Source organism: Ascaphus truei, chromosome 16 (genome assembly GCF_040206685.1).
Source record: "Ascaphus truei isolate aAscTru1 chromosome 16, aAscTru1.hap1, whole genome shotgun sequence".
Classification (NCBI taxonomy): Eukaryota; Metazoa; Chordata; class Amphibia; order Anura; family Ascaphidae; genus Ascaphus; species Ascaphus truei.
Genome location: NC_134498.1, coordinates 17,700,991 through 17,716,591, shown reverse-complemented (window position 1 = coordinate 17,716,591; position 15,601 = coordinate 17,700,991). Strand labels below are relative to the sequence as shown.

At 42.0% G+C, this 15,601-nt stretch overlaps 1 protein-coding gene across 6 annotated transcripts in view; it reads right to left on the bottom strand.

Annotated features, from left to right (window-relative positions):
* Positions 1 to 6,162: 6,162 nt before the first annotated feature.
* Positions 6,163 to 15,601, bottom strand: part of DIAPH2 (diaphanous related formin 2) — a 1,317,111-nt gene continuing 1,307,672 nt past the window's right edge. For 5 of the 6 annotated variants that reach the window (XM_075572809.1, XM_075572806.1, XM_075572808.1 and 2 more), the window contains one exon: positions 6,163 to 10,535. In XM_075572809.1, the coding sequence (XP_075428924.1) occupies positions 10,468 to 10,535 (68 nt within the window). In that variant the 3' untranslated portion in view covers positions 6,163 to 10,467. The remainder of the gene's footprint in view (positions 10,536 to 15,601) is intronic. The other variant, XM_075572807.1, reaches the window with a different exon arrangement.

The window sequence follows — 15,601 nt, the reverse complement described above, 5'->3', positions numbered from 1 at the left end:
GTGAACTGCCTGAGAGCTGCTGTGCACAGACCCCTTGTGAGGACACGAGAGTCTCTGTTTATAAGACGACATACAGAACCTCTAAGGAAAGAAACTCTGTTGTCGGGGGTACCTGCCACAAGACATGAGTTGCTCTTCCAAGCTGAAGCAGCCTGCAATGCGACCCAGAATAGAGCACCTTGTGATAGCACCTGTGCTTAGCTAGCACAGGAGTGATCAACTATTTTTGTATATGTATTGGGGGTTGTATTTTTATATGTATTAAGGGGGTTATATGTATTTGGGGTGTTTTTTATATGTATTTTGGGGGGTTGGTATGTATTTGGGGGGTAGGGTTTTTTGTACGTATTTGGGGTGTGGGAGGTAGTATGCATTTAAGGGAGGAAGGTTTTTTGTATTTGGGGAGGTTTTTTGGAATGTATTTTGTGGGGGGATTGTGTGAAGGGAGGTGGGATTGAGTGAGTGGAGTAATTGACGGAGGGTGGGGGCAAGTGAGAGGGGAGAGAGGGGATTGGGAGTGAGGAAAAGAGGGAGCAAGGGTGCAATGGAGGGGAGAGAAATACATGGGAAAAGGGGGGAAATAGAGGGGGCTTGTGGGGTGTGGAATGGGGAGCTCGCAAGACTGCCGACACATGGGGGAGAGGGGCGGACATAACTCTAGTCCTGGGCCCCAGGAAATCTGTCTGCGGCATAGTCTGTGTTACCTGTTAGTTGACCACATGAAAGAGTTCCATAGATGAAATTATAGTGTAGAGGTTTTGAAACAAGCTTTTTGTAGAGGTTTTGATACAAGATTCTGAGCCTTGAGGCTCTTCATCAATTGTAACAAAAAGGTATCACCACCTACAATGAATCTATATTACTATATTACTTTCTTCTATCAATTGAAAGAGAACTTAAAATTTAATTAACAACTTTTTGGTATGTTTTTGTGAGCTGATTAAGCAAATCCCTCCCTTAATTGTTAGTCAAATGCATGTGATCAGAGTATTTAAGACAGTCTATCTTGGCTGTGAGCCATATGGCTGTGTAAGATCTTAAGTGTCACTTTTAAATTGTCTGTAGAGCTCATTTTGGAGTTGAAATTGGAGGTGAAGATTAGAGGAAGATCTTGACTTTGCACAACAACAACAACAACAATTTTGCAACTGTGAGAACTTGACTTGATAAATGCTGTGATTATTTGTACTCTTACTATCCTGGGAAGTATCTCCTCAGGCATCTCACTATGCCCTCCCTATTGCTTTTTCTGTTTCCTGTTTCCTCACTCCTTTGTGAAGTTCTCTGTTCTCTCCAACTTCCCCACTCCCCACTGCGCCATTATTTATACACCTCTCCCAACAACTTCTTTACCCGTCAATAAAAAACACCCACACATATCCTCTATTCACACCCTCTATCTACTCCTTCCTGCCGCTGGGGATCTCCCCTATGCCTGATGACACCAGACATACACACACCTGCTCTCACCAACGCCTCCCTGACGTCTCTTCCCCTGTAAATGGTGCTAACCTTCTGATTTAATACTGACTAATGTTAAAACTCGCCCCACAAATCAAGCATCCCAATATCCTGCACTCATGGCTACTGTCCCACACCCACAGTAACTCCTACCACCCATTGTGACAAAGCACTGCCATCTACAGCACTTACTCCCTCACCTGCTGTCTCTGTAAGTCTCCCATCATACAACTTAGATTGTAAGCTCTTCGGAGCAGGAATTTCCTTTCCTATTGTCTGATTTTGCTGCGCTTATTGTATTATTATAATTCCCTGTACTGTATTCTTTGTGAAGAGCTGAGTACACTTTTGGTGCTACAGGTATATAAATAAAGACATACGTGTGTGTGTGTGTGTGTGTGTGTGTTTGTGTCAGCAACCAGAATGGATTAACCCTCAACTGTAATTTAACAAATACTAAAATATCTATAGCAGGAGTGGGCAACTCCAATCCTCAAGGGCACCAACACGTCAGGTTTTCAGGATATCCCTGCTTCAGCACAGGCTTTCAATGGCTTTCTACTTCTTCGACTGAGCCACTGTGTGACCTCTTGATTTTGTTGCAGGACACGGTAGCTTTTTATTGGATATTTGTTGAGATAATCTATTATTATCATTACAGCACCTTTACCAAGTGTAGATGCAGGGGATCAGGAGTGCACTCACATCCGAAATTAATATGAAAAAGAAAAAAATATTGCACATATAGTGCAAAAAGATTTGGATGAACGTGATATGATTAAAAGATATAAAATATCACAGTCTCTGTGAGTGATCAGGGCTTCTTGGTTATCAGGAGTGACCGCCTCAGATGCAGGTTTCAGCAGCGATGTCTGTCAGCATACAGTCCTGCAGAGAGACGGGTGGAGGAGAATCCCATATGTGGAAAATTGAGGACACAGAAATAGTGCAACAATGCTTTATTCCTAGTGAAGAGGATTTTTTTTTAAAGAGACTTTATTATATTATTTGTGTATATACTTCATTTTGGTGTTCTAATTCATGAAATGTATTAAAGTGTTATTATTTTTTTAATCTTAACTGGAGTGCTTAGTTTGGGGATACTTTTTATCCCTCTTGGATTAATACTGTTTCAACAATGCTTTATAACAGATACAAATAAATATAAATGTTTACATTTACAAACATATAATGGACTCAGGCATTGGGACAACCCAGGGTCAGGCAGTGGTAACAAGCAGCACTTCCTCCTTCTCTGGTATTCCACCCATGGCAGCCGTCCACAGTAGAGTTTTGTAGGAAGAGGGAACGTATTCCTTTGCCAAGTGTCACCAAAGTTTACCAAGAGCTTGATAGTCCTATGATCAGTATTGTCAGGGTGGACAGCACAGATCATAGAAGGACAATCAAGCTGTTGGTAAACATTGGCCCATCCTACATGCTGCAGCTCATACTGACTGAGCCACGAAGGATTAGACTTGGCCACTCCTGCACTAGGGTGACACAAAGTATAGCAGCTTTTAGAAGTGATAATGGCAATTACGGTCTATTGTTAAACTGGTACAGTACATAAAAAAGCATTTGAGCTCTTCCAATGCCAATTGGCTAAGCGCAAAGAGAAATGCCGGCCAGCTCTGAGCTTACTTTTGACATTGGCACAGTGTCTTGTTTGGCTCCAATGTAAATGAACACAAATACTCATCATTATGTGTGAATATATACATATATAGCCCCATACTGAATTTCCAAACAGCTTACAACAACCGTCCAGAATAAATGTGCTATGAATAGTGCTGGATTTTGCAAAAAGAATTGACGCATGAATCTGATTTGAGCTGTGCTGGGTCATCAGGATCACTCCTTATAACATCTTGTACATATATACTGGTCACAATATGGCATTGGAACAACAATCAAAGGGATAACTTGCCTGGAGGTTAAGTGTTTTTATTGTGGAGTAAATCGATTAATTTTAGAGTTCATTTTTGTGTTCTCAAGGTCCTGCAAAGAATATGTTGTAAGTCCCATAGGAAGAGGTAACACAGTGAAGGTTTGATTTATTCTTGCATGCATCACATTTTAAACCTGAGCACAAAAGTTTTCGTTGTGGTGCACTGCGTTTGGAACGATTTAAAAGCAGAAGTTTCAGTATGTCAGTTCTTTAAATGCTTTACATTTGATTCCATTATACTGTTTTAGTCCTCAATTCAACCAAATAAGTGGATTGTACTTTGGTTAGAGGCGAGGGAGGAGTAGGTAGCTACTTTCTGCCATTTTATTATCTGACTACATGGAAGAAAGGACCAACACTGCTACCCATCTGTCTTTCTCTGGTAGAGTTGGTTTCAATTAAGAAGTTCCCCATGTTCTTATCAGTGTAACAGTCAACATTTCTCTCTATTTCCTATCACCCATTATTTACTCTCCATACTCTGATCTTTTTCCATGGTGGAAGAGGAGAGATACTGGTGAGATGGCAGTAACACATGCACAGGCTAAACGGGTTACGCTCTCTTGCTCCTAATCATTAAGTTTGTTCACTGCATGTGTAGCACATACACTCTTTAAACCTCCTTATATCCAGCCCCGGCTTAGGAAATGTTAATGACTTGTGCAGGACACAATAATTTGGCACAGCTACATATGAAATGATGTATCCATTTGTGTATTTCCTTCAGAACGTAGGGAATCGACAGTCAGGTTCAAATGATATTACATGTAATAGTATGGAAGAAGAAAGAATGTGTACCTGGTTATACGGAGCACTGTAATTAGTGGTTCAAGTGTGAATAAACTACTCTGAACATCTCTAATTTTTATTATTTCCAAACAGAGACTTCATTTATTTCAGAGCCAATGTGATTAATTCTTAATGGTTCTCTCCATTCATGTTGCATGGTGTACATATAATACATATTCTATGCACCTTTGAAAAATGATATCCAAAGAGCTTTGCCTCATTCTTTAAAATGATTATTCAGGCCCAGAACCACTACTTCTCCCATGGCACTTCACCAAGGACTTTTGAAGAAGTAGTTCCTCTGCACCGGGTTATAACATATATACAGCTTTTCCATGAATGCAGAGAGCCATTTTGCTGTGCCAATGGTATTCAACGGTTACGGTTGTCAAGGTGATCAGCAATGAAGATTCATCCGCAGGTCCAAATACCAAATACCTTGCATCACAAAGAAAAGATCTGGAGGTGCAGCGTACGCACTCGTCCTGCAAGCTCAGATTACTAAAATGAGCATATATAAAGGCATCACACATTCCATATCACAAGCCCCTGTTCTCTTAACCAATATAACAGTTTCACATCCTATATTTTATTTCTATTCATTTGAGTGATTAAGGAAATAATTAATATGCCGTTTAATCAGGGGTGGCCAACTCCAGCCCTCAAGGGCCACCAACAGGTCAGGTTTTCAGGAAATCCCTGCTTCAGCACAGGTGGCTCAATCAGTGGGGCACTCTTTGACTGAGCCACTGATTGAGCAACCTGTGCTGAAGCAGGGATATCCTGAAAACCTGACTTGGTGGCAGTGTGTGTTATAGACAGGTAGGGGTACTGAATTAACCTTATGAAAAGCAGCCAAATCTACCCCTACTGTCACAGGTGGCCCTTCAGAACTAGAGATAGCCATCCCTGCATTAAATGTACCCTAATTATCACTAGCACGGTTTAACTCTGGGATGTGCCCCATGATATAGCTGCCACATTATGATGTCTCCAGTGACCCCATGAGACAGGTCGGGTTCTGCTCTCCCGAGGATCACTGGAAAGGATCTGATTGGGTGAGGAAGAGAAGACTCCTCCCCTTCCTGTCCCATAATCCGTGATGTCAATGAGCAGCTGATTGCAATGTACCAAAGGGGGTGTGATACACTGATGCAGAATCCCCTCTGGGGTTAAGGTCTCGGACGAGTGAGACTTTGGGAATATGACGTAAACATAATAATATTGCAATGGGGTTAACCTCAATATGTAAGCGACACTGTTGAATTATATGCCAACAGATAATGGGGAAAGGCCGGGTTGCAGTCCTCTCTGACACGTGAATATGCTCTAGTGGTATTTTTATTTGCTGTATACTCCAAAGGAATGAGACTAGGCAACGAATTACACTTACTATTTAAAGTCCCTTGTTTCTCTACCCAATCAAACATTATGGGTTCAATGCTTGAATATCTCCCTCTACAATCTAGATGTTTTTTATAATGACAGTCATGCATTCTAGAAATCTAAAACATGAACGCTTATTTTGCTGTGTTTAATTGGTATGAAACATGATTAAAGACGCAATCCACCGTAACTAGTTTCCGGTATTACGTTCTGGTTTCTAAATGGGATTTACATGGCCATCCAAGAGGACGCCACAACTGATGATGTTGCAGCTTCTTGTTGGCCCAAGATTCGGCAGCCATTTTGTTTCCCATGAGTGAGTTTTAAACCCAGTAACTTCACTGGCGAGTATCTCGTGAACTGGAGGGTCTCTGGGTCTAAAAACAGTGGCGTTTGACTCAGGGGGACCCCCGCTTCCCACCATGTAATGCAGGGCTGGGCAACTCAAGTCCTCAAGGGCCACCAACAGGGCAGGTTTTCTGGATATCCCTGCTTCAGCATAGGTGGCTTAGTCAGTGGCCCAGTCAATGACTGGACCACCTGTGATGGAGCAGGGCTATACTTAAAACCTGACTTGTTGGTGGCCCTTGAGGACTGGAGTTGCCCATCCCTGCTGTAAAGGTAGAATCTGCTCCTTTAATCTCTTTAGATGTGTTTGGTTTTTATAGTATCTCGAGTTTCATGGATGCTTCTGATGTGTGAGGGAAGGAAGAAACAAACATGTTTTTCTATAGCTATTATATTTATTTATTAGCATCCATACTAAATATTCCTGCCACATGGGTTGCATCACATTTGCTAAACAACCCTAACCCAATCATGGAAGTCCTAATAAATACTGTATGCACTTAGGTATAAAAGTCAGTCCAAAAAAAAGGGGTCAGTCGTAGTATAGTTTTGTGATGTCCTTTCTCTGCACACGAGTATTTTAAACTTTACAACCTGAATATACAGTAAACAGTATTTTCAACTGTTCGTCCACCATGGTTTCGATGGACTGGATATACGTACAAGGTTCAATGCTAGGCACATAAAGGTAACAATAAGAGTATATTTTTGCTTCATACCTCAAAAATAATGAAATAAGTACATAATGTTTGCAGGTCACTTGAGCCAACTACAACCATGTATCAAGAATCTGTTACACGTGGCATGTTCTAGCAGCTACTGGTATACATAGTATAATGCATTTACTCTATAATACATCACACATGTAATGTACATCAGAAACACTAATGTTAGTTCTCATACTATGGGCACACAGTATTGTCAATAACAGCTCATGCAGCTCAAATACAGATTGTTCACTCCTGTAGGGTTCTTTGACCAACTACAACACTGCAAGAAAACACTGCATTCTCAAAGTATTTCTTTCATCCATATACAGCTCAACCCTTATAACGCTGTGCTTGGGGTCCAAAGAATCACATCACGCTATAAGCGGATCGCGTTAGAAATAAGGTACCATTGTATGCATTATACAATAAAGTATTTAAGATACCAATCATCGTGTTGTAAAGTATTCATAAATACAAAAATTGGGAGCCACGCTTGCATCGCGTTATAAGCGAATTTGCGTTGTAACGGATCGCGTTATTACAGGTTTGAGCTGTATTATCAAAATATAAAAATATACAGGCAAATAAAAGAAATAATACATGAAAGTATATTCCAAAGCTATAAATAAATACAAAATAGAACAAAAATAAGTATGACAGAGACATCCTATCCATTGTAATGAGGGGCTGGCATGACGTTTCGGGAAGGCATCTGCGATGGCATCGAATGGTACTGTATGTACCCCGAAACATCATGCCAGCCCCTCATTACCATCAATAGGACGTCTCCCCGTCGTATATATTTTTGGTTCATTTTGTATCTCCTTATGGCTTAGAATTTAGTTTCATGTATTACAATTTCTTCTCTTTCTGTATATTTTTAGATTTTGATAATAAATACTCGGATAGTGCAGTGTTTATTACTTTAGTCAACCAAAGAGTAACAGGTTTCTTGCATCCGTGACAAATGTTTCAGTGAACTGCCTGAGAGCTGCTGTGCACAGACCACTTGTGAGGACACGTGAGGGTCTCTGTGTATAAAAATACAGGTGGCTCAATCAGTGGCTCAGTCGAAGCCACTGCTTGAGTCACCTGTGCTGAAGCTGGGATATCCTTAAAACCTGACCTTGTTGGGGGGGACCTTGAGAATCGGGGTTGAGCACCCCTGATCTAGTGCTAAAGGCTAGAAGAGATACCTCTGACCACAATGGCAATTAAGCTCCGTCTAAACCCTAACTTCCTTACCCGTAAAATAAAGAGCAATTGCATCCCAAAAAACATGTGGCAAAATGAGCAGGATAAATGTAATGAGACCGGGCTCTAAGCATATATAAATGGAACAATAACCAAATGATGAGCTACATCATGATATAATATAATGTCAATATAAATTCATTTCTGCTATAAAATGTGGAGTACGTAAACATTCAAATTAGACAAGTAATTATTCTCTAAAAATATTTGTAAAAAGTACATATTATAAGTGCGGAATTAGAAAATCGCATTTAAATCAATTACAAACAAAATCATTCCTGCAGTTGCGATATTACTGGATTGGCTTTGGTTTCCTTTGTTTGTCATAGCAGTAATGGCAAACTAGTATACAGGGCCGCCGACAGGGGGGAGAGCCGGGCCAAGTGTCCCGGGCCTGGTGGCTGTAGGGGGGTCCGGCGGCCGGACATAGTAGATCCCACCGGGCTCCGGCTCTCCCCAGCTGCAGGTCTCTCCCTCACTCTGTCCCACACCGAGCTTCCCTGGCGCGCGTCGGGCCTCTCTGACGTTGGCGTGCCGGACGTAAGAGGGCGGACCAGCGCACGCCAGTGCACGCCAGTGTCAGAAGCTCGGCGTGGGATACAGTGAGGGAGAGGCCTACAGCTGGGGACTACTTTGTCTGGTCGCCGGGCCCCACACAGCCACCTGGCCCGGCCTGAGACCATCCCCAAGGTAAGTTTGCATTTTCTTTTTTTCTATTTGGGGGCTGGGTGTATTTGTATATGTATTAGGAGGGGGTGTATTTTTTATATGAATAGGGGAGGTGTATTTTTATATGTATTGAGGGGGTTATATGTATTTGGGGTGGTAGTTTTTTTTTTTATGTATTTGGGGTGTGGGGGTTTTGTATGTATTTAGGGGAGGAAGGTTTTTGTATTTTGGGTGGGGGGTTGGTATGTATTTTGCGGGAGGATTGTGTGATGGGAAGGCAGAATTGGCTGAGAGTGGGGTAATTGACCGAGCCTGGGGGCGAGTGAGAGGGGAGAGAGGGTGTGTAAAAGAAGGGGGGGGGGGGAGTTTGAGGAAAATAGTGAGTTAGATAAGAGTGAGACGGAGGGGAGAGAAATACATGCGAGGTGGGGAGAGATTGAGTGGGGGGGTAATTGATGGAGGGGTGAGTAAGGAAGAGGGGAGAGAAATACATAGGAATAGGGGATGGAATAGAAGGGGCTTTTGAGTTGTGAAATGAGGGGGGGGGGGCTCGCAAGACCGTCGACATGTGGAGGGGGAGGGGAGGGGCAGACATAACTCTAGTCTTGGGCCCCGGGAAATCTGTCTGCGGCCCTGTACACAGTATTTTATGTATATGGCTGTAGATTTGTCAGTCTGTGTTACCTGTTAGATGACCACATGAAAGTTGTCCATAGACGAAATTATAGCGTAGAGGTTTTGAAACCTCAAGGCTCTTCTTCAATTGTAACAAAAAGGTACCACCACCTACAATTAATCTATATTACTCTAGGATCAATGTGGCTATTAGAACTATGAACGGTGTGTGTGTGTGTGTGTGTGTGTCAACAGCCAGAATGGATTAACCCTCAACTGTAATTTAACAAATCCTAAAATATCTATAGCAGGGGTGGGGAAACTCCAATCCTCAAGGACCACCAACAGGTCAGGTTCAGGATATCCCTGCTTCAGCACAGGTGGCTCAATAAATGGCTTTCTACTTCTTCGACTGAGCCACTGATTGAGCCACCTGTGCTGAAGCAGGGGTATCCTGAAAACCTGACATGTTAGTTGCACTTGAGGACTGGAGTTGGCTAACCCTTATCTATAGGCTACACAATGCTTTGTGCTGACAAAAAATAAAGTATAAAAGTAAGTTTGTTTTCTGATGTGTGCAATATTTGCTTATATCAACGTCATTTTATAAGTATTTTTACTACAGGTTACACATTTCCGTGCCTTGTCATTACCATTATAATGGGACAAAGCAGATTATATTAATATCTGACATTCTTTAGCATTAAGACAGTTTCCAAGTGCAGCCATTCTCCCGGCTTACATAAAGCGCATTATTGCCTACACGTTAGAAGTTCACAGATCGCACCATACATATCGCGTGTGTGAGCGGTGCGGCTCTGAAATAGTGTGTTCCATTTGCTGGAATGGAGCCATGTTAAATCGTGCGTTAAATATGGCACTGTGAATTTCCCCGTGTCCCCCTATATATGCATGTATATATGTACATACATACACACGTGATATACGTTATATATAAATATAACATGCGTAGTTGTAGCATCTTCCTGAAACTTACTGACAATTAAGCAACACAGTATATCAAACTGGACATCTCTAACACTGCTTATGTTAATCGTTTCGGATTTATGTCTAACCCCTTCAGTTCTGGAAGGGTCAGGTAATGTCCTGCAGCTCCCTACGATGTTGACGGGATTGTGTGATCGGGCAAGCTTTTTATCTGTCTTGATCGTGGCATGTGTTCAGAGTGAACGCTCTCATTTCTTCCATCTTCTGCCTGCTCAGTGATGTTTCTCTTATCCCCTTGGAATCGAGAGGTGTCATTCTTTTTAGGCATCGGGGAACTCATACGGGTACCATTTTCCCATGGTGTCGCGAGCGGGACCTTTCCAGGGCAACTTGCCGATTATCTGCTGAGAAAAACAAAACAACTGTTAGGAGACTGAGAACTCGGATCTTCCTTTGTCAACAGGTCTTCAAACACTCCTGAAAATCATTTCAGATAAATATGTAAATAGGTGACAAGCAGCTTGAATCAGAGCAAGGTGTAACACTGCAGCTGCTAGGCTAGGTTCAAGAGTTCTGCAATCAGCATTAAATGACTTTCCTGATCAGAGGAACCAGGGCGATAAAAGCAGTAGGAGAATGTGCTAACACAGTTCCCCTGGCAATAGCACAACACAAAACTAATGCCAGGCAAAGTTGTCACTGTAGAAGGAATCTATGTAACTTTGTCAGAAGACACATCAATTACCTCTCAAAGCGTGAACACAGACGGCAGTAAAAATATACAGCAACCAGAAAAACTTAAGAGAGATGTCTTGATGTTCATGAACTGTGTGACCTCTTGATTTTGTTGCAGGACACGGTAGCTTTTTATTGGATATTTGTTGAGATAATCTATCATCATTACAGCACCTTTACCAAGTGTAGAGGCAGGGGATCAGGAGCGCACTCACATCCGAAATGATATAAAAAGAAAAAACATACACGTAGTGCAAAAAGATTTGGATGAACGTGATAGGATTAAAAGATATATAAAATATCACACATTATCTGAGTAATCAAAGCTTCTTTTTTTTTGTGGCAGCCGTCCACAGTGGAGTTTTGCTGGAAGAGGGAACTTATTCCTTTGCCAAGTGTCACCAAAGTTAACCAACAGACAATATGTTTAATGGGTTAAATGTTGGTCGTTGCATGAAGTACTTTGAAACAATTTTGGAAAGATGTCCTGGAAACATTTTTTTACATTGAGACTTGACATTAATTTAATTGCTTTACCTTCAGCCTTTTCTCAGTCATATTGCACATTGAAGCAGCAATGCCCACCCCCCAAATTCAACTTTACACAGGGGTAGCCAACTCCAGTCCTCAAGAGCTACCAACAGGTCAAGTTTTCTGGACATCCCTGCTTCAGCACAGGTGGCTCAATCAATTGACCCAGTCGAAGATTACACCTCCTGAAGCAGGGATATCCTGCAAACTGACCTGTTGGTGGCCCTTGAGGACTGGAGTTGGCCTCCCCTTGAGCTTTGAGGACTTCACGGTCCCAGAGATGTCAGCTTTTACATTACTGGTTAAATACGAATAAAAAGAAAAGTATGGGTACCACAGCAAACAATAGGGAACCACAACATCACCGGGAGATGACCTTGTCACTTGCTATTGGCTGTCGGATTGAGGCGGAACCCAGCGGCCATCTCGTTGCCCCAGAGAAGGTTAAAATGCTGATACTTCTGGAAACTGCGCGTCTCCGCGGCTGGAAACACTGCTCTAAGGGCCTCATGCAGAGAGCAGCGCTATTTACAATCTCGCCATTTTCCGGAGAAAATCGCGCTAAAAACAGCTGAAAATGGCGAGGTAGGAAAAAAGCGCCATTTTTTTTTCTATTTAAAAATCTCGCCGCGCGGCATGCGAGAAACTACATCTCGCAAGTCTGAAAAATATCCGAATTCAGAAAGGCGCGCTCGCCATCTAGCGGCTGTTTTTGGCGCAATTTTCTCCAATTTTTTTCCCTTTCAGCTGCGCGAATCTCCTCCTTTACAATTCTCCACATGCAGTAATGCTAAAAATAGCGGATTTCGCCCATTTCTGCATATGGAGAATAAAACTCGCCATTAAATCTAGTTTTTCTAAAACTCTCCAATTATTTCTACCGCTGCTCTCTGCATAGGCCCCTTAGTGTCTATTTCCTTCTCATCTCTTAGCTTAGTGTTGCTTAACTCCAGTCCTACAGTATAGCCCCGCCAACAGGTCTGGTTTTAAGGATGTCCCAGCTTCAGCACTGGTGGTTCAAACAATCCCTGCTTCACCACAGATGGCTCAATCAGTCCCTGCTTCAGCACTTGCGGCTCAATCTGTGCTGAAGCTTGGATATGCTTAAAATCATCACCTGTTTGGGGTCTCGAGGACTGCGTAGTCCATTCTGTGATGGGAGGGTATGCAGAGGGTATGCATATAATTACTTTTAAGAAGGAAATAAGTTGTATGCTATTAAGTTTAAGGATAGTCCCTCTGAATAGGAAAACATCCTGACATCATAAATGGTTGCAAAACCTCACACGTGTCTGATACAATATTTGTTTAGCAGTATAAATGAACAATGTTTGCCTTACACTTGTCATTGCCATGACATGACTTTGGTCCTCGGTGGGAGTTTTGTAACGAATGTGTATTATGTTAAGCAGCTCCAGTAACGGTACAATACCAGCTGACACAGAAGCAAGAGTTAATCGTTAGTACATTTTCCAATGTAACTTGCATTAAAATTAGATCGGAATCCTCAGGGTACGTACAGATTAATTAAACATTATCTGTAATAAAAAATGAACTGTTACAAGCGGCTGAATATTACTTAAATATCGTTTCATTCCAATTCAGCTGGTTTCTACAATAAATTCAGCACAAACGATTGTATTGCCGTTTATGTAAAGCTTTCAATGTACAAATGTTCCTTTGCAACACAATCTGCATTGCCATTTCTATTAACACGTACTGTTATGGTTTAAGAGAGAGAGAAGTTGGCACGGACACACAAGGGAGTTCTCCTTGAAATTGTACACAGACATTGGGGTTAGAGTCTGAAGAGTACATAGCTAACCAGTATAATTTCATGGACATTTCATGTTCACAGTGGGTTCATACATTGTTTTTCTTTGCCTGTGACAGATGAAAAACCAAAGGCTGTTAACCGTTTCACTGCCAAAAGGGGGCCTACAACACATTGCTACATTAAACTTGGCCTACACTAGGACCAAGACACGTGGACAGAGAGAGAGACCTGTGCACAAACGGGACACACCTGAAATATGTTGATTTAAATAATTAGCATACCTAAATTAGCATGTGTCACAGGTATGTCAGGTGTGCTCCTTTGTGCCCAGGTGTCTCCCCGCGTGTTATTTGAAGGTGGGTTGGAGGGGATATACAGTATAAAGCACTTGGGAATCTAATAAAATAGGAGATTTCCGTCTCTCATACCTTTCATAAAGTTTGTCGTGAGCGATATTGTACGCTTGTGCATATTTTATAGGCGAACACCAACTTTTTGGGACGAATTCGCAAAGTTTTTTCATGAGCGGGAAACGCCATTTTCACGCGAGAATTGAACTTTGGCAAAAAGCTTTTGCCCATTTCTGATCAGGAAGTTTACATGTTATCTTGGTAAAGCCCTGTGTTACATGGGTGTAATGTATAAGCCTTGTCTGGCAGTGATGGGGATCTCAGCAGAACATCTCGCTAACATTATAAACATATACAAAAGCCGTCTGTGTTCCAGCCTTATTATTTCACTAGAGGCCACGGAAATGAAGCGGAGAACAGTCAGAGAGCATGCCAGGCTCAAACCAATCACTCTAGGGATATTGAAAGCACACTCGTCAATCATAAGGGGAAGAACATGTCCTGCAGATACAGTACTTCCATGCTCAATAAAAACAATTCATATTGTTACTAACAGCGCACGGAAAAATGACTAGCACAGGAGAGAAGGTTAAAAAATAAAATAAAAATGTTTAGTAAAGAAAAACCCCAGACTATATACTCAGTCCTCAGTGAGCCACCTGTGCTGAAGCAGGGAAATCCCGAAAACCTGACCAGTTGGTAGCCCCTAAGGACAGGAGTTGGCCACACTCCAGTTAGGGCTCTTGGCCACTAATACGGTGTATTCTGTAATATTCTGTATACTCCCACTGATTTCTTGCGACCTTGTTAATGTCATTTTGTCACCTTTAACTTCTGAACTCTAGAGGCTGAAATATTTGGTTAAAAAAACAAAGGGGGGGGGAGGGGGGTAGCCTAAAAAACTTGATGCTGAATAAACTGCAAACACTGCGTAAGGAAAATAAAATATTATTCAGTGAAAAATGAATTAAAAGAAGCAATTTCTTTGGTGGAAAGGCCTGCAACTGGGGTTTCAAGTGGACGAGTTTGAGCAGGAGCGGCCAACTCCAGTCCTCAAGGGCCACCAACAGGTCAGGTTTTCAGGATAGCCCTGTACAGGGGCTCATTCATTCTGACTAAGCCCCTGGTTGAGCCACCTGTACTGAAGCAGGGATATCCTGAAAACCTGACCTGTTGGTGACACTGGAGGACTGGAGTACCTTGATCTAATGCCTCAGGTATCAAATATTGACTTTACATTCTTTAATACACCATTTTTCATATACAGCAAGTTCTAGCAAGTTCTATACATAGACATGTCCTAACACGATACCTAGTCACTGTGATAGTGATGTCAAAATCTCTAATAATTTCCAGCAAATTAAATTAATGCGATTAACAACTTTCTTACATCTGATCGCACCATTCAGTAGAAATTAATGCTGTTCCTCACAACAAACGCAGGTTTCCTTGATACGTACATTATATATTCCAAAGAGAAAAAGAATCAGATTTAGGGTTCATTTCAGAATTATTTTGGGATTATGTAAACACTTCAGTACATTTCTAAAAAGCGCAGAATTTCTACTTACATGGCAGCTTGTATTTGAATTGGGCAGGTACCACTACAAATATACAGGGAGTTTGCTAAAAGCATACAGTATACTCCTTGGGTAACTCGAAGTGACAGAGCAGTCTGGCATCTTTATGACCTTTCCCCTGAAAGTACGTATGCCCTCATCCTTTCCCACTCCTATGTCTATCTAATGCAGGGGTGCCCCAGTTCTCAAGACCCCTCAACAGGTCAGGTTTTAAGGATATCCCAGCTTCAGCACAGATGGCTCAATCAGGGGCTCAGTCGAAGAAGTGATTGAGCCACTTGGGCTAATGCAGGAACTGATGGAGTCACCTGGGCTGCAGCTGGGGTGTCCTGAACACCTGACCAGTTCGGGGGTTGTTGAGGACTGGAGTTGAGCCCCCCTAATCTAATGCACTGTAAACAGCACACAGAAATGATCACTTTTGGTTCAAGGGTAATGCAAAGGAGTAAAAAAAAAAACGCTCTTTCTACTGCAGCTCCCACTTATCTCTCAGAAAG